At 36.3% G+C, this 18,487-nt stretch overlaps 1 protein-coding gene across 2 annotated transcripts; it reads right to left on the bottom strand.

The window, feature by feature from the left end:
• Positions 1–202: 202 nt before the first annotated feature.
• DUSP19 (dual specificity phosphatase 19) lies at positions 203–17,455 on the bottom strand. Of its 2 annotated transcripts, XM_043488063.1 has the most exons (4): positions 17,026–17,454; positions 11,878–11,924; positions 8,487–8,639; positions 203–3,132 (listed from the first exon to the last, which is right to left on the bottom strand). In XM_043488063.1, exons 1-4 carry the CDS (start codon positions 17,249–17,251, stop codon positions 2,875–2,877), a joined length of 684 nt encoding a protein of 227 aa, XP_043343998.1. In that variant the 5' UTR covers positions 17,252–17,454; the 3' UTR covers positions 203–2,874. The 2 variants fall into 2 exon arrangements, with proteins under 2 accessions (XP_043343998.1, XP_043343999.1); XM_043488064.1 differs by lacking the exon at positions 8,487–8,639 and having other exon boundaries at positions 17,026–17,455.
• Positions 17,456–18,487: the final 1,032 nt, after the last annotated feature.

The raw sequence follows: 18,487 nt of genomic DNA, 5'->3' as shown, positions 1-18,487 counted from the left end.
CATATAACTCAGTGTTTTGCCAACGAGATTTTTTAAATCCAGAATGTGATGACAAATAAGTCTTTTAAAATAAATAACCTGGCTGATTCATGTCAATGTATGACAAAACCCACTGCAATGTTGTGAAGTAATTAGCCTCCAACTAATAAAAATAAATGAAAAAAAAAAAAAAAAACAAATAACCTCAAAGAAGTAAAGATACTAATGGAAGAAATAGTAAATTTATTATTTTTATTAAAGTATATCAATACCCAGAAACAATAAAGGGCACATTATAAGTATGGATACAAAACAGTAAGCCAAAGTTTCAATTGAAGTAGAAAAGTTTAAACTGTTTTAAGTATGTCAATGAAGACAAACCAAAAATGTGTTCATTGTAAATACCATTGCATGTAACATATGAATATAAAACCTTAAAATCTTCTGCTTTAAATTGCTAAACAACTACAGGTAACTAAATATGTTCAGGAGGCTTTGGGCAGAAAAATCAACTACTTAGGGTCAGCTGGAAAAATCAAATAATTCATTGTGCTACATTTCTGTTTTTTGTGGTTTTTTTTAATGTATTGTGGGTTTGCTTGTAAAGGTGTTAACTCACCCAGTTTACTGTGTAAGGTAAAAGGACAATACTATGATTTATACTTGCTACATTCCAAAATCTTTGGAGAATTTACCTTTGAAGGAGACTTTCTAAAATAGGGAAATCTGTTTTAAAATAGAGGCACAAAGGCCTTGAAATAGTTTTGTCACTCCCTCAAAACAGATGTATATTTGAGATCTGTTCACAATATGTGAGGGCTTCCCTGGTGGCTCAGATGGTAAAGAATCTGCCTGCAGTGCAGCAGACCCAAGTCTGATCCCTGTGTTGGGAAGATCCCCTGGAAACGGCTACCCACCCCAGTATTCTTGCCTGGAGAATTCCATTGGCAGAGGGGCCTAGTGGGCTACAGTCCATGTGGTCACAAAGAGTCGGACACGACTGAGCAACTAACACTTTCACTTTTTCTATAATATGTGAAATAGAGAATCATAGTAATAAAGCTCCTTTTTGTAAATAACTAGGTATGACAGAGTGACATACTCATGGGAAGCCAAATAAACATGTTACATGTATAACCTATCATTGCCTTACATAATACCCCTCATTTAAAAGACTGAATTCCCTTCACTGATTTATTTTGGATACAGCAAACTAGTGCCATTTAAGAGAAAACAAAATTGATGCTCAATGCCCTTCTGTAGATGTGCCAGAATATACATGTTTGCACTGTAACCATATCACTACCGGCAACAACATATAACTACAGACAAAAATAAACTATCCATAAGGAATAAGTTCTATTTAAGGCTTCATGTTCACAACATTTAATGGCTGAAAACTAAATAACAATAACAAAGGAAAATGTATTTAAATAAATACTTACACGTGACCAGACAAGGTTTACCCAGCAAATCCTCAGCAATATTAACTATAAAGACAATATTATACACCAGTCTCATATTTAAGAGGATTCTGTCTGCCTTGTTAGGCTTCAGACAGCTTACTGTAGGTTGATTATACTTATGCTGCTTCTTAACAGATGGAAAGTTCATAGCTTTGCACATGATGACATCTTGTCAGGCTACAAGCAATCTTAAAACATAATTTGCATTTATCGCTTCTACTTTTTGCTCCTGTCAGCATAAGCAAGCCTGCTTTTTCAAATGCACAGATGTGCTCAATGTGCATTTTCCAACTTATGTATAGGAAAATGCTTGCTCTCTATAATGTGTATCTAAGACGAGCTCAAGATTTTCTTATTAAAATCTACAGGGCAATGCTATTTTCCAAGTCATGCAGGTCTACTTGAAAGCTCTTAAATTCTATCTTAATTATTATAATTAATTTTAAGTGCATTTTATTCTGAATAATTTAAAGCATACCTTTAAGCAAATTCATAACGAACAGAGTTTAGCCTTGCCAACATGGAGACGTAATAAAAAAAAAGAAACCATTCAAAGCCTCTGGCCAGAAATAAAATTGTAAATGATTTTGGGCTTTCTAAAAATGTATTCAAAATTTCTTACAAAACCATAAGTGTTCTTTCCTTAAAAATATGTTCCCTAGTAGAATACCGAACTAGAAAACAGATCACATTTTAAAAATGATTCTTCAGTTTGAAACACTTTACTACAGATTCAAGGAGATCAGAAAATTATGACATGGAATCCAAAAACAGAATGCTAGGAACCCAGAATAAAAAGTACACAGTGGAAGAGACTAGCACCTAATTAAAGAACCATACGCTCACAATAATGGAAGAGTTATACAAAATGTTTAAAAATAAACACGGAATATAATTTAAAAAGCAAAATGAAAAGTGGGTGCATTTTCATAAAAGAACATAAAAATTTTGTGAATAATGTATAAACCTTCAAATTTTGGTTACCTTTTTGGGGAGGTTTAAGGTATTGTTTTTTAACCTTAAATTCTTTACAAAGAAATTTGCCTTCTTCACAGTACTTCATGTTTTTTCTTTCATGGAAATAGTTGCTGGCATAGAAAACTACCAGAAGTTTTAATCAACTAATTTAATCTTTCATGCTTTAATACAGACTTGAAATGTGTAAAGCTTTGCTTTCTACAGAAATCAATTATTGGTAATACATTGTTATTTTCCCTTAGCAAATCAAATAAGCATTTAATCCCACATTATAATACTAAAGAAAACATGATATAATTTAAAAATTTATTTATACCCTAGTTTAGGACGATCAGTTGACCTCTATTTCCACTTGAAAAAAAAAAGCATGAGAAAAGGAGGTTTCCACTAGTTTACTCTCCAAAAGAGGGAAGGTGGCTCTAGAGACCAACTCAGAAATTACAGTTGTCCTTCATCGGCTAGAATGTAACTCAGGAACTGTTGCTTCCTCTAATTCCTGTGGTTTGTCACATTTATTGCTTTCTTTGCCCCCTTGATATGTACGAAGCTGCTCCAGAAAGCCAGCATTGGGACATATGGAAGGCCTTGCATTTTTCACCAAAGAAAAAGCACTGGTAAATGAGATTTCTTCAGAATTCATTAGGAAGCCTATTACAATTGAAGCAGCCCTGGAAACTCCTGCATTACAATGAACAAGAACCACTCCATCCTATAATAAAACCAAACAAAAATCTTCATTATTTATTTAAGAAAAGTTGTACTGAAATCTTATACTATTTAAAAACTATAAGATAAAAATATTCACTTCATCAATTTATTTGACTCAATTTATTCAATCATCAGACACCAATGCACTGTAGGGAATGAATGGAAAAAAAAATCAATCAATTAATCAACACCTTTTCCCACTTCCCAGGTTTGAAATGCTTTGATGATATATTTGGAATTCTGAAATTATCTTTTATTACCCTGAAGTAATCTAGTAAAGTAAACATAAAAGCCTAGTAACTCAGTAGCCACAGGCCTATAAATAAGAGAAAAATCAGAGGAAATATATGTGGAAATATAAATAAAACCACAATCATAAACTACACAGAAAGCTTATATACTAGGTACATGTACCTAGTATATAAAGAAACTAGTACCACTGGCTTAGAAATCTATCTATAAAATGATCAGTAAGGAAAAAAATGTTCTTCTTTTGGATCTATTTTATTCTGGAGGGAAATAACCTAAAAAAACAGCTAAACTTATGAAGTAGTAAAATGTCAACTCAAATAGCTCATGACAACATGAAGCGGAAAAGGTAATTAGACACCAGCATGAGGTCAATAAATGCAAAACGTTTCAGGTAACTTGCAAACGATACTTTACAAGCGAAAAGGAACACAGTGCAGGACCGATGCTGATGGGGGTAATATTGTATTAATAATGTATGTGATATATCTGATGGATCAGCACTGATACAGGTTGGCTTATCTCAGGCCTGTTAAAAGTTAATGATCTTGATGAAATGTAGTGAATGGTGAGCATACCCTACAGAACCAGACATTGTAGTTACTTCATTTCTTGATTTTTCTTTTTGTACAAACAACATGGGGACAGGAAAGGGGAGAAAAAACCTTAAAACTGAAAACTCTGCCCAAAGCATACATTAGCAATGCTATGTTCATGGTTTATTAGATTATTTTACAAGGTAGTTCTTAGATGCATAAATCCGTTGCAAAATTCCTTTCCTTGGTCTATTATAACAAGTGTAGCAAGTGTATCTCACTTCAAGAAAGAAAGATGATTCACAAGATTAGTTAATATTTTAAAAATTCTCATACCAAAAAGACAATTTCAATTGTTTATATTTACATATTTCAGAGTCATTTCCAGATATTAATTGTTTCTGCATAAGAAAACCAAAACAAAAATATTCACTCTGCATATACAGAACTTTTCTCACTTCGTACAATGGCTCTTTTTAATAAGACTTAAGACATTTTAAAATCATATTACAGTAACCAATGGACACTGCTAAGGAACTTCTTTTTTAAAAATAATATTTATTTATTTATTTGGCTGGACCATGTCTTATTTGCAGCTGGCAGTATCTTTAATCATTTCTTGTGGCACGTGGGCTCCAGTTCCCTGACCAGGGATCAAACCAAGGACCCCTGCAGTGGGAGCTCAGAGTCTGAGCCGCTGGATCACCAGGGAAGTCCCACTTATATTAATGAACTTCTCTTAACGTGAAACAAATTAGATTTTCCAAAGAAACCTGGGCTCATAACATTAAAAAGAGATACCCTCCAGTGTAATTTTCAATGTTTCCTGACTATATATCAGTTATCACTATCTTATGATCTACACATATGCTTTTGAAAATGAAACTAGCTTTATTTTTAGTCTTACAGTGTAATCAGTTTTAGCTATTATTTAATAATGTTAGTGTTTTCTTCTCTCTTACCTTCTTTATGTAACAGATACTTTTCTGTTAGTTTCTACAGCCTTTGAATTTATTTACCTCTTATTCCTTGGGTATCATACTGCCCTTGAAAGTATTTCCAAAGAAACTACTAGCTTCATATCCCCTTTCAAGAATTCAAAGGAATTACAATTAAATAATTTATAAAGCAATTTTTCTTTTGCATTTGCTGTTGTCCTATGCTTAAAAGGCTTTTTCCTCTCCTTGGTCCAGCTAACCACGGCTTCTAAGAAGCCTGTCTCTCTGCATGAGAGGAGGGCAGGAGGAATATGCAAGACATCTTTTTATGCCTAGTACTTAGTGCAATTTTTGGCACATAGTAGGTATTCCATAAATGCCTGCTAAGCAAAAAAATTTTGCTATGCACTTTGAGAAAACATTCTCTTAAAAAATCATATCACCATTTGCTATGGGCAGACAGGAATTACAGTATTTCTGTTTTATGTAGCCTGCTTTGTTCTCATGTTGTTATTAATAGCTTTTCAATTAGATGGCCAGCTCCTTAAAGGCAGCATCCTCTAGATACATGTATCCTAAAGATACATCCCTTCTATCTTCTCAGAATAAGTAACTCAGATTTTTTGACAGATCAAGTTCAGATCTTTTTTAAAAAATGAGTCTTTTGATATATCGAAAAATACATTAAAATACTACAAGTGGTTATATGTATTGGTGAAAATGGGTGATCTTAATTTTTACTTATCTATATTTTTCCAGTGTTATAAACTACTTACATGTTTTAAAAATCACATCTTATAATTAATAAAGTAAATGTGGAATATCAAATACACATTTCATACTAACAAACAAAATCTTTTGCACATAAAAAAGGGGATCAAGTAAATACTCAAGTAAAAGAACTCTTGAACCTATGGAAGTTATCTCACTACTAGCATGTCACGTGTATTTCTGTCCCTTTGGGCATAAGCCTGGCAGATAACATATTAGGTGGAGATACAAGAAGGACAGAGAAACCAAACAAACAGGGTTTTATAACTACAGAGGAAAATGAGGAAAGACATGGGGAAATGAAAGACATTCTATTTGGCAGGTATATGTGAAAAGACGAAAACAACAAACTAGGGCCTAGAAAGGTAGTTTTGAAATAGGCAATTCACCGAGTAATCACATTTAATAATACCTGAATATACAACAGGCAAAATCATGAAGAGATTTCTTCTAGGGAAAAAAAACAAAAAACAGAATGAAGAAAATTCAAGAATTCTATTGCTAAAGTTAAATGTGCATTATCTAAACAATAAGGAGTTTCCAGGGTAAGGAAATAATGGCTGAGGCTAAGGTTCCAGTAAAACACATAAGGCTTGAGAAATTAGAACATAGTACAGAATTCAAATGTATCTTACAGAAGAAACACTTCAGGCATCTCCTCAGATTCTCTTGATGCCATCATCACATGGACCCTCAGATGGTTCCACCTCGGCTGCGTCCTCTGTGGCTGTTACCCACAGGCCTATTGAGTTCTGCTTGCCTAAGAACGCCTGGCTCATCCCCCATGTCAGTCTCTGCATGGGCCGGTACACCCTGAGTTCTGGATTCTCTTGCTGCTTCTGAACTTGAGACGGCAAGTCACACCACAGGGCTTCAAGGTGGCTGCTAAAAAGTGGGGTGCTGTAACCTGGACTGTGGGGTTAGTTACCTCTCCATGTGTAAACTCTGACCAGTGGGACACAGGAGCTGAAGAGAGCCAGGCAGGTAAATTCTCTCTCTTCTCTATCTCCCAAAATCTGTACTGAGGTGCAGTGTCTTTGGATTCCCTGCCTGGGGGTGTCTTGGGTACCACCTTGCCAAGGAATCAGCTATTTCGCTATCAGCTCATTGTGAAGCTGTCGCTCAGCAGGGTAAAAACATCATCTTACATTGCTCCTCATCCTTTTCAGAATCACTTCCCTTTCTTCTAACTCTCACTGCCTAGGGACTGCACCTCTCAAATGAAGCATCAGCTCTAAATCCTTGCCTCAGGTTCTGTTTTCTGAGAAACCCAAACTAAGGACCACTTTAATTAACTCTTATCCCTTTCACTTTTTACTTGAAACATGTATATGTTTAATGTCTAATATGACATGTCTAATACGTCTAATATGAATATAAATATGAATAATGTTTACATTTTTCCACTACCATCTAAGGCATATTATATATCTCCTTAGAAAAGCAGCTAACACAGAAACATTATCACTTTTATTTCTAACACTATTAGCTGGTACACTGGCATGTGACAGTCTAGAATCTATATAATTTTTCACAAGCTAAAAGAGTGGCCAATATCAGGCTTTGAATTAGAAAACCTCTTCCTTTTTTTCTATCCAAATATCTAATATTAAATAAGGTTAAATAGTTTAATATTTTTCCAGCAATCTAGAGGAAGGTATCTAGAACAGTGTTGGGCATATAAGGCACTCAATAAATATTACTAAATGAAAGGAAGGAGAGAGGCAAGGAGATAAGGTAGAAAGAAAATCACTAGAATTTAATTAAGCTATAATGTTAACTATCGTTTATTGCCAAGTGCTCCATGACAGTTAACTTTTCTCTATAAGTGCTTCTACATTCCCATCTATTTATCTCACATAAATTTTATAAGAGTTATATATTGACTAAAAATGATATAATTTCAAGGCATAATAATTGGTAAAGCCAACCTAGAAGCCCTGCCTGTCAGAGTGTTCCCTTGGATCTAGTACCAAGATTAAAGTATTGTATTTTCTGTGGGTCTTCTAAAGTCAAGAGAACCAATGGACAGCTTTTGATCAGCATTTTCAAACAATCTTAGTAATATTTATCTTCATAAATACACTAAGGACCAGAGCAGTCTCTGTTCCATAGTTCACCTGATTACCTCGCAAAGTGGTCAGAGGGTAGATGGTTAGAGACGATCAAAAGGAACCTTAGCATTGGGTTGGCCAAAAAGGTCATTCGGATTTTTCTATAAGATGTTACAGAAAAACCCAAACAAACTTTTTGGCCAACCCAGTTGAGCAGAAAATTTTAAATCCTAACATTTCTTAGGAAGGCATAGGAAGATGAGAAATTAAAGTTAAAAAATAGGGACTTCCCTGGTGGTCCAGTGGTTAAGAATCTGCCTTTCAGTGCAGGGGATGTGGGTTCGATCCCTGGTTACAACACAGATCCCACATGCTATGGGGCCATTGAGCCCAAATGCCACAACTACTGAGCCTGTGCTCCTCAACTAGAGAGTCTGAGTGCCTCAAAACACAGAGCATGCGCGCTCTGGAGTCTGCACACAACTGCAGAGCCCATGAACTCTGGAGCCCGACTGCCCCGACGACAAGGACGCCCACGGGCTGCAAGGTGAGCCCGATGCCACAGTCATGGCCCAACGCAGTCAGAGCAGTAACAGTGAGTAAATGCAAGAAAATAAAGTTCAAAGTAAGGACCTCATGGGAAGACGAGCAACTGGAGGACTGAACAATTATAGGAATTAACGAAATACTGTTGAAGGGGAAATTTCCTTAACAGTTCTTTCTTATTCATTACAGAAAGAAGTGGATGATGGACCAATATTTTAAAATTTCTGTTCTTGAGGAACTGTGAATCAACACCGAACTTACCTTCATTTTTGCCTGTTCTATAAATTCAAAACATTCTGGAAAATAAGATAGGATATCGGTCTCAGGCAGATCCAGTATAGAAATATTCTTATATATAAAGTCATTGAGGAAAGCATTTTCAACTCCATATGCAACATTGAGAATATGAGTCACCTTAAAGAGAAAAAAAAGGTAATTTTTTTAAAAATTCACATGACTTAGGTTAATTAAACCTAAAAAATTAGGTTTAAGTAAAATTAAACCTAATTAGGTTACTTAGGTTAATTAATTAGGTTAATTAAACTGAGATGTTGAGATCTGTAACAATAATACATAATTTAAGCATGACTCACTTGGGCTTCCCCGGTGGCTCAGTGGTAAAGAAACTGCCTGCAATGAAGGAAATGCCAGAGACAGAGGTTCGATCCCTGGGTCGGGAGGATCCCCTGGAGGAGGAAATGGCAACCCACTCCAGTATTTCTGCTTGGAAAATTCCATGGACAAAGGAGTCTGCTGGGCAACAATCTAAGGACTCACACAAAAGTGAGACACGACTGAACACATGCACACTTGAGTAACACTTCCTTCAGGGAGCCTTCTCTGCCTGCCTCATCCCTCACCAGAAGTGCTGGTTCTACACACTCACATTGGTTGTTACTGTTATTTAGTCGCCATGTCATGTCGACTCTTTTGTGACCCCCATGGACTGTAGCCCACCAGGCTCCTCTGTTCATGGGATGTCCCAGACAAGAATACTGGAGTGGGTTGCCATTTCCTTCTCTAGGGGATCTTCCCAACCCAGGGATCAAACCCACATCTGCTTGGCAGGCAGGTTCTTTAACACTGAGCCTCCAGGGAAGCCCGTATACTCCTATAGTACCCTCTATGTGCCCTACAATAGCGCTTATCACCAAGTTTGTCTCCCACGTTGTTCTGGAAACTCCACCAGGGTAGAGACCATATTTAGCCCACTCACTTCTATAAGTAAGCACTGTGCGTGAGCAGGAAACTTCACACAGAAAGTACTTAAAATATCTGTTGAATAAATCAATTAATGTCCACAAAAAAATTAAAGTAAGGGACGTGCATTAGTAGCAATAACTTCCCTTTCAATACTTATTTCCCTACTTTCCTTTTGTATTCTTTGTAAGTACAGTCATTCTCAAGTGTGGCCACACACTAGAACTACCCAGTGAGCTTTTTATTTTATTTTTTTTTCCCCAGTGAGCTTTTTAAAAGTTCAATAGGTACACTCTGAGTTCTGGATTCTCTTGCTGCTTCTGAACTTGGACGGCAAGTCACACCACAGGGCGCTGGGTTTGGTTTCAAGGTGACTGCTCACCCAGGGAGGGTTTCAAAAGCACCAACGCCACAGGGTCTCAAACCCAGAAATTCTGATGAATTAGTCTGGTTGAAAGGGGGGATGGTCGTGAAAGATTTGCTTTCAAATGGCACATGTGAGCAACCTCCTCCTCCATCTACGCGTTCAACCTCCTTTCCTGGAGTCCACCAAGCAAAAGGAAGAAGCCATGCGGGAAGTTCGTTAAGAGAATCCAAAGGCTAAATGGATCGGATTCTGCCTTTCCTGCCCCCACCAGCCTCACAGGTGTGGCTCTGGCAGCGCCTCGCTCCTTCCCCCAACACAGCTAATTGGCTTCTGGTGGACACCTGACTTAAGCTAGACTGATTTAAGAAATTTAGAAAGAGGTGTATGAGACAGTTAGAATAATCCACACACTCAAGAGCTTTAAGACACTCATTTTGTATTAAGTGTTCTGAGAAGCTGAAAGATCCCTGCTTCCAAATGAGAAGAAGAGCAGATGTGCAGAGAGGGGCCGTGTGCCAGTGGATGCCCTTCTGTTCTCTGGCACAGCCACTCTCCTCCCAGGTTCCAAAGCGCTGCCCCCGCCCTCGTCCGCCAGCCCTGAGATCATCGTGTGCATTCTCTTTCCTTGCTCAGGTTTCTGTGGTCCACAGCCACAAGAGTATTGATTAAGATATTCAGGGAACTAGACCTCATGAAGAGAGAGCCATAAGCTATTTACAAACCCAACTGCCTCGTGGAGGAAAACAACAGAAAAAAGCCTCTAATCTACTCAAGAGGGGTAGATGGGAGAATACCAGACAGAAGGGAAGAACATTTTTAGAAGATACTGTCTGAAATGTCCTTCTGCCTTCCCTGGTGATGGCCTCTCAGGCTATGTCAAGTTACCCTCCCACCCCAAGAGTACCTCTGGCCAGAGCTGGATGAATTTCCATTTAATTACATAATAGATATTCCAATGTTGAATAATACTGATGTGTTTGCCCTGTCTTTAGAACTATATTCTACATCCCCCAAAGACCAAAAATGAGGTCTGACCACTTACAGAATATATCTGTATCTATCACAGGATTATGACGATGACAAAATGAGAATCTTGGAGAAACCTGCTGAAAGGTAAAAGTGCTTTACAAATATTGTGGGCTATTAAACTATCCAATGTCTAGGTAGTTTAGCTGCTTGGAAATGCAGTTTATATGTGTATTGATTCAATGATCCTGCTTGAAAAGAACTGTACTCAGTCACAGGTCATGGTGGTAGTGCTGGAAGTGTTAGTCACTCACTCATGTCCCAGTCTTTGCCACCCCAAGGACGGTAGGCTGCCAGACTCCACTGCTAGAATTCGACAGGCAAGAATACTGGAGTGGGTTGCCATGCCCTCCACCACAGGATCTTCCAACCCAGGGATCAAACCCAGGTCTCCTGCAGTGCAGCAGATTCTTTGCCATCTGAGCCACCAGGGAAACCCAAAATGGTAGTAGTGGGGACCTAACCTAAAACCTTTCTAGTAATTCAAGCATACTTCCAAAATGCAGTTTCAGAGGTCCTTTCAATGGTTGACCTTGGGATGCCCTTTAAAATAAGGATAATATGAACAGCCCCTCATTTAGTACTTAGTATGTGCTAAGCACACAGGTTAACTCACTTAAACCTCACATTTAGGCAATATCAAAATTTTATTTTTTGAAGTCGTTCAAAAATCAAAACATTATTTAAAAAATCTTCAACCTGTCCTTCTCCACTCCATTATCGCCCACCTATATGGTAACTACCTTTATCCATTTCTCATATATTCTTTTAGGATATCTTTAAAAGATATTTATATCTTATAAGATAGATATTTATATCAAACATTTACTCTCTTACACAAAGGCAACACTGTGGGGATTTTTGGCCCCATTTAAAAATGGCCTTTCATATCAGTATTTAAAGACTTGTGTGTGTTTTTTTAAAAACTATATAGCATTCTGTCATTGTTCATTTAACCAATTCCCTACTGATGGAAATGTGGGTTGCTTCCAATAATTTGCTATTATAAACAGTGCTGCAGTAAATAACCTGGAACACTCCTGAAGCATTTCTTTTTACCTTGAGTCTTTTCAATGTATCCAGATCATGAGCAGCATCTTGTGACCCTATAAGAAATAAATCACATCACCTTGAACAGAAAAATAATTATCCTGACTTTTAATCTGAATTTTGTAACAATTTTGTTAGTTATTCATTTATTTCAAGAAATACATCTTGGGAGGACCTGAATCCAACTCTTTGAAAGATAATTCAGAAATATTCATCAAAAAATATTCATCCTGTAAATACGTTTGGACTCTGAAATCCCACTTCTAGGAATTTTTCCTAGAAGCCATGGGCCTAGGGCCATGGATGGGGCATTGGGTTTGGGTGGATTTTTGTTTGTCTTGTTTTTGTGGGGTTTATTTTGTATTACCAACAATCCTGTGAAGAACATCCTAATAGCTAATCTTTGCAATATCCACAACTTTTAGGAAAAATCCCTAGAAGTGGGATTTCAGAGTCCAGAAGTATTTACAGGATGAATATTTTTGATGAATATCCCATGAAAATATATACGGCCCTTTGAAATGAGAAATGCAGAAGAATATTTATTGCATGGAAATATATTTTCAATATATTAGGTGATAAAAGCAGGTTACAAAACATCAATCATTTTTGTAAAAACAAGAACGATGTATATGCTTAAAAATGGGCAGGAAGTACATAGAACAAAATGTTACAGTAAGATTATAGGTGACTTTTTTCTTCATGCTCACGTGTACTTTTTACAGTAAGTATCTATTTCTTTTGTATCTGAAGAAAAGAATATTAAAAAGACACCCAGAAAATGATTTAGTGCCAGCTCGTCTGGGAACACTCAGTAGCTTAGAGCAAACACTGTTGGTCTACAGAGTTCCACCCACGTTCCATGCACAACTAGGGCTGTACCCTTTTTAGTTTCTCCCTGTGAAAGTTGGCTTTCCAGATCTCCTACATCTGAAAAATGACTCTAGTTAATAAGCAAGTTTATACAGGAGAATAACTAGTTAATATAAAGTGAGCTACACAACTGAAAAAATAGAGCATTTATTATTTAAAGATTTCAAGTATTTTACTTTCCTGAATTAGGTTCCATTACTGTAGAAAACATTTTTTTCACCTTAACTGTCTGGGAAATCTGCCAGCTTCTACCATGTGATTTTAGGTAGCTAGAAGGTCAGCAATATGCTGGTTGGCCAATATTCTCTTGGTAATACAAAGCTCACAGGCTCCTTACTGAATCTACATTCAACTTTATTCTACTTAGAACTTAGCCTATCAAAATATTAACATTTGTTAATGGTAGATATGTAATTGCTATAGTCTGTAATTTTTTACACATTTGAAATACCTCATAATTTAAAAATAAAAATTCTCAGTTTTCTGTAGGAAGTCCTATTCATCTTCAGGAGGAGAAATGGGTTCAAGTAAGTTAACTGAAATTTGGTGGTTTTATATGCATGCTATCTTTTAAATAATAATTCCACTCTATTTCTTACAATAGAAAAAAGACAAGAAAAGAAAGAAACATGCATGAATGAAACTCTTTTTTTTCCTACCCTCAACTGTCATTATTGTATTTCTCGAAGCTGGATATTTTCATTATTTCCATTAAATACATATACACCCCAAAGAGAATGAGTTAGTCATTTTTCAGAGTTGGTTGCTACATTTTGAAAATGATTTCCAAGCTATGAATATATTGATTCAAATTTAGTGTTCTTGAGACCAAAGCAACTGACTCTTCAAACACAAGGAGGAAGTTAATAGTGTGGCTGGATAATTTTAGTCAGTACAAATGGACTTTATGTAATTGTCCTATGTGTGTCATCTAATACTTGGTAGTATTCAGTTCATGTTACTTCTCTCTAAATTCTAGATATAAACATTAGCTTTTCTCCAATTTTAAATGGTTGCTTTGCATCGCAGTCTTCTATTAAGCTTTTGTTGGAAAAATACTTATTATTAAAATACTCTAAATCATTATAACAATGTGTTATTTAAACCTTTGTTTTGAAAAAGTAGAATGTATCCTTTTATAAACTACCTTAATTAACATTTTAAAACAAATATCAATTTTAAGAATTTTATGATTTTAACAGTGGCAACATGAATCTATGATTGTGTTAAATTTAATAGAACTGAACAGCAAATCAATTTTAACTGTACAGTAATTTTAAATAACAGAAAAAGAAGTTGATGAATAGGACTACAACTAAAGAAATAAGTTTAATAATAATAATGTACAGTTATATTTTACATTGACATAACCCAATAATATTCATGACCCTGGCCAAAAATTATTATGGGAATATTACAGATGAAGTAACTGATTTAGAGAGCATATTACATGCTATTGGAGTTGGGACTTCTAACACGTTCAGTGTTTTGAAATCATATGTATCATAAAAAATAGGCTATGTAAGATCTCTAGAATTCTGTTTCTGTTTTTAATGAAAATACCAAATATTGCATAAATTCTGATGTAGAATGTCTTAATTTACAAATCTCTATTTTTATCATCACAGAAATAGACCAAAAAAATTATTAATGAAACAAACCAAAAAGATATTATTACATTACTGAAAAGGGAGATAAATAATATTCTAAAGAGAAATGTTTTGGGGAAATTTGTAGGAGTGAATGTTCATAAATGGATAGAAATAGGAGCATAAATTTCTATAATGGTAAGGTAAAATAATATTCATGAAGGAATTTTACAAAATAAAGAGCTTTACAAATTTAATGTATTATCTGCCTTCTAAAAATACTTCATTTCCTAGATATCAAATCCTCTATAACCTTATGTGTTAGTCGCTTAGTTGTGTCCGACTCTTTGCAACCCCAAGGACTGCAGCCAAGAAAACTGGAGTGGATTGCTATTTCCTTCTCCAGGGGATCTTCCCGAACTGGGATCAAACCAGGTCTCTCTCAGGGCAGGTAGATTCTTTACCATCTGAGCACCAGGGAACCCTTATAACCTTATAAAAGATTCCCAAATTTTCACCTAGAATTGAAGATCTCAAAATGTCACCGATTGGGACTTTGTAACAAGATGGACATAACAAGAAGTAAGTGTACCTTTTAAAAACCCCCAAGATAAATGGAATTTTCCACTTTTACAAATCAAGTTGGATTTAAGAAAAGTCCTAATGAGATTTGTTGTAAAAATATAATTTGCAACACCAAGGACAAAAACACTAACTATGATCTTTTATGAACCTGTTAGGTATTTCAAGGGCCTATGTAAGATTTTTGAAATGCAGGAGCTTGGGTGAATTTATGGGCAAACTGAAAAAGATGCAGCATATTTGTATAGCTTTCCACCTTCCTTCTCCACCACCCAAAGTAATATTTAATTTCATGTAGTACTAGGTGAAAGCTGTGTTGCTTTGAAGAGATAAGGAAGCTTTTTGAAGCAACCTAGAAACAACCCCTGTATCATTCACCTGGAAAAACTTTAAATGTAACCATCCATAGGTCCCTGGGGAATAAGTTATTTGTAACCATCTCCCTCTCTTGTAACCATCTCCTTCTCCCAAGAAAGGAGGTTGTACCTGATGAAAATATCTCATGTCCTGATCCAAAGAGGAGACTATGTAAGGACTAGTTTCAGAAGTCCCTCCCACCACTCATTCAAGATCCTGGTAAGGTTCCAATGCCAGTCTTAGAAGACTACCTTGATCAGCCCACTTTGGATAAGTCTAGATTTAAAAAATAAGCAAAGTTCATGAAGACTCTGAAAGAGTGAATGATATTTTTAAATTCTACCATAATTATTTTAAACCATTGTTACTACAATAGGAGCCAAATAACAAAAAATGTGCCTGGATATATTTCCTTCCCTAGAAATGGTGTGCAAATCCTGGGTGAAGTTTTCAGACTAACTAAATGACCACGAAATTTTTCACTGGGCTGCAGAAACTAACTGGACATATTTATTTGGTGAATTTAAAGACAGGTCATGTAACAATGCACACAATACATACTACAATAAATAACTCAAATGTATACTACAACTGATATGTTTCAAAAAACTTTTGCAACAACTTTCCGACAACCCTATAAGATAAGCAGATATCCTTACTTCAGTTTTACAGATGGTTTCTTGGAGGACCAGAAAGAATTAATGACTTGCACTAGCTCATCTACTATAAGTAGAGTAGGAAGAGTGAGGCTCAAAGCCTGGACTTTGAGGCAGTATATGCTAATGATGGAGAGCAGGAGTGTTATCAGACTTGAGCTGCGCAAGTTATTTAACCAATTGTTAAGTTCAATTCCAATCTGGAAAATGGAGCTGATGATCTGTTTCACAAAGCTTTTAAAAGGAGTGTGCACATCACACAGCCATCTCACTGGTTATTTCTGACTCCCAATTCAGTGTTCTTTTAACACAAGAGGGGCTTGGCTGTATAAATATTGAAAAATCATTGATTTTTCCAAGTCTTAATTTCTCTATTCATAAATGAAAAATTATTCAAACCTACTTAAAACACTGTTGACTATTTTTTAAGAACACTGCATCACATTTGTGCCAAGTTAACAAGTTTGCACATTCATATCTGTGCTTCATTTGCTATTTGTGAATTACGCATTGTGCAGGGAATCTGTATTTATCATAATACAAGAAATCATAAACCATCAGACTCATAGCTATAAAATAACAATCTACCTTCTTAACAGTCCAAAAACAGACACCAAGAACAGATGTGGCCACAGGAGGCATACACTCCATATAGTTGCAGGCAAACCCCAGGGCAGGCAAACAAGCACTTGTCTTTTCAAGCATTAACTTTTCTACAACTTTAACCCTCATCACTAGTAGTTTTGCTTAATAAAAGCATTATTTTTAATTTGATAATCTTTTATGGCTATATCGTTTCATAATCCAATAAATACACCACCAATGTGTTGTCCTCCAGACAAGTTAGAAAAACAGGAAAAACGCTTTTCTAAAATTCAAATACCAGGTGCTACGTGCTACTAGAATCTATGCCTCTTAGGTTCATAGTGTGGCAGAAACAGTCCTAGGCAGCTAGTGAAGTTCCATACCCAGAAAAGGAAACATTTCAATTTTCTGGAGCTTTTAGCTGATAGCACAGACTACTATATACTAGGGAGAAAAATGAGAAGTAATATGGTTAAAAGAACTCAACGATTCAGCGGCAAATCAAATATACTCACCCAGGAGCAACCATGGCTTAATAACACCAACTTTCAGGTCCAAGCTAAGGTCCTGCACATAACCACAACCTCCCCCGCCGCTTGGCTCTATTTCTTCCACAACATGAATTCTGGCATCTTTCCATGTTTCTATAATTTTCTTTCCAGTTAGTGTAGTCACCCTGGTGCACTGCTTCCTGAGATTATTCCGGGAGAATGCCTTAATTTCCTGGTTAAGGGAGTGCATTACCTGAGCAGTGGCTAGGAACAAATACACGCAAATCCAGCCAGCACAGTGAGGGACCGAACTGAGCGTCCCTTAGTGTTCAGGTAACAAAAACAACCTCATGGGCACACGGGCCGGCAGGTAACTCTAGCTGACACTCGCCGGGGAACGAGACAGCCCGGCTCCGTTTTTCCCAGCGCCGCAATGTAAGCAGAAGTTTGATTGGCCGTTGAGAAAGGGACGCCGATTGGATGCTGTTTCTCCTTCCTGTTAGCGGGAAAGAACGCTATCCCGGCAGAGGTCTTTCCTATTGTTGCTGCTTAAAGCTATCTTTTTTATTCACGCCGATTGGTAAAATATAAGAGATAATTGCCGAGCTGGTATTTCCTCGCACCTTAAAAACAGTGGTTTTCCGGACATATTCTATCGGTGGCCTTTGTGGTTGGTGACCTGGGTATCCCTCCTGCTCTAGTTAGGCTACCGCGCCTGCTCGCCTGCTTTTAGGCTAATGGGCGGGGGGGGGGGGGGGGGGGGGGGGGGGGTGGGGGTGGCTACAGCAGAGGTTAAAAGTTAGACTTCGCTTTCTGTGTTCACACCTTTTCTTTCTGCTGTTACTGCCAAGAGGAACATTTACTCGATTCAAAAAAATAAAACAACACTGTTATGTAGGCTAGTAACAATTTAAATAAAATTTGCAAAAGTAATTTTCTTTTTAATTTTCTAATTGTATATAAACAAGATAAACAAGAGCTTAATATATTCCCCCCCCCCCCCGATTTCTCGCCTGCATTTTCATTATCAGTAAACCTGCTGAAAAAGACTTCATGCAATAAATATACACTCTTTATAAGAAGCATTGCAACAGTCTTTTCATACATAGTTTCAGAAATTGGTGATGCAAACATCCACGTTTACTAAACATCAATTATAGAATGATTCTTTAATTAGAATCATTATTCTAATAATATAGAATATTCTAATAATTGAATTAAATGTAGAACTAGAATTCTATATATTATATATATAATTAGAATATATTATATTCTAATAATATAGAATGTATTACAAAAGAATGATTTGTTTTTCTCAAGAAATCCCAATTCCTTTAAATAGAAACTTTTCTTAGCTCACCTAAAAGACAATGCAACTTTGAATAGACTTACACATAGCATATAAATTCATGTATAAAGTGACAAAGTTGCTCTTAAAGAACACTTATTCACAACACCACATATTGAAATTTTTGTTGTTGTTGAG

Source organism: Cervus canadensis, chromosome 15 (assembly GCF_019320065.1).
Source record: "Cervus canadensis isolate Bull #8, Minnesota chromosome 15, ASM1932006v1, whole genome shotgun sequence".
Lineage (NCBI taxonomy): Eukaryota > Metazoa > Chordata > Mammalia > Artiodactyla > Cervidae > Cervus > Cervus canadensis.
The sequence above is the reverse complement of the archived record's forward strand: the minus strand, read 5'-3'. Positions and strand labels throughout refer to the sequence as shown.

Coding starts and splice junctions, on each gene's coding strand:
- DUSP19 (XM_043488063.1), bottom strand. CDS start 17,251: ATGCACTCCCTTAACCAGGAAATTAAGGCATTCTCCCGGAATAATCTC. Junction 11,925..17,025: donor TAAGCCATGGTTGCTCCTGG/GTGAGTATATTT, acceptor TATTTCTTATAG/GGTCACAAGATGCTGCTCAT. Junction 3,133..8,486: donor TAGAACAGGCAAAAATGAAG/GTAAGTTCGGTG, acceptor GTTTTATTATAG/GATGGAGTGGTTCTTGTTCA.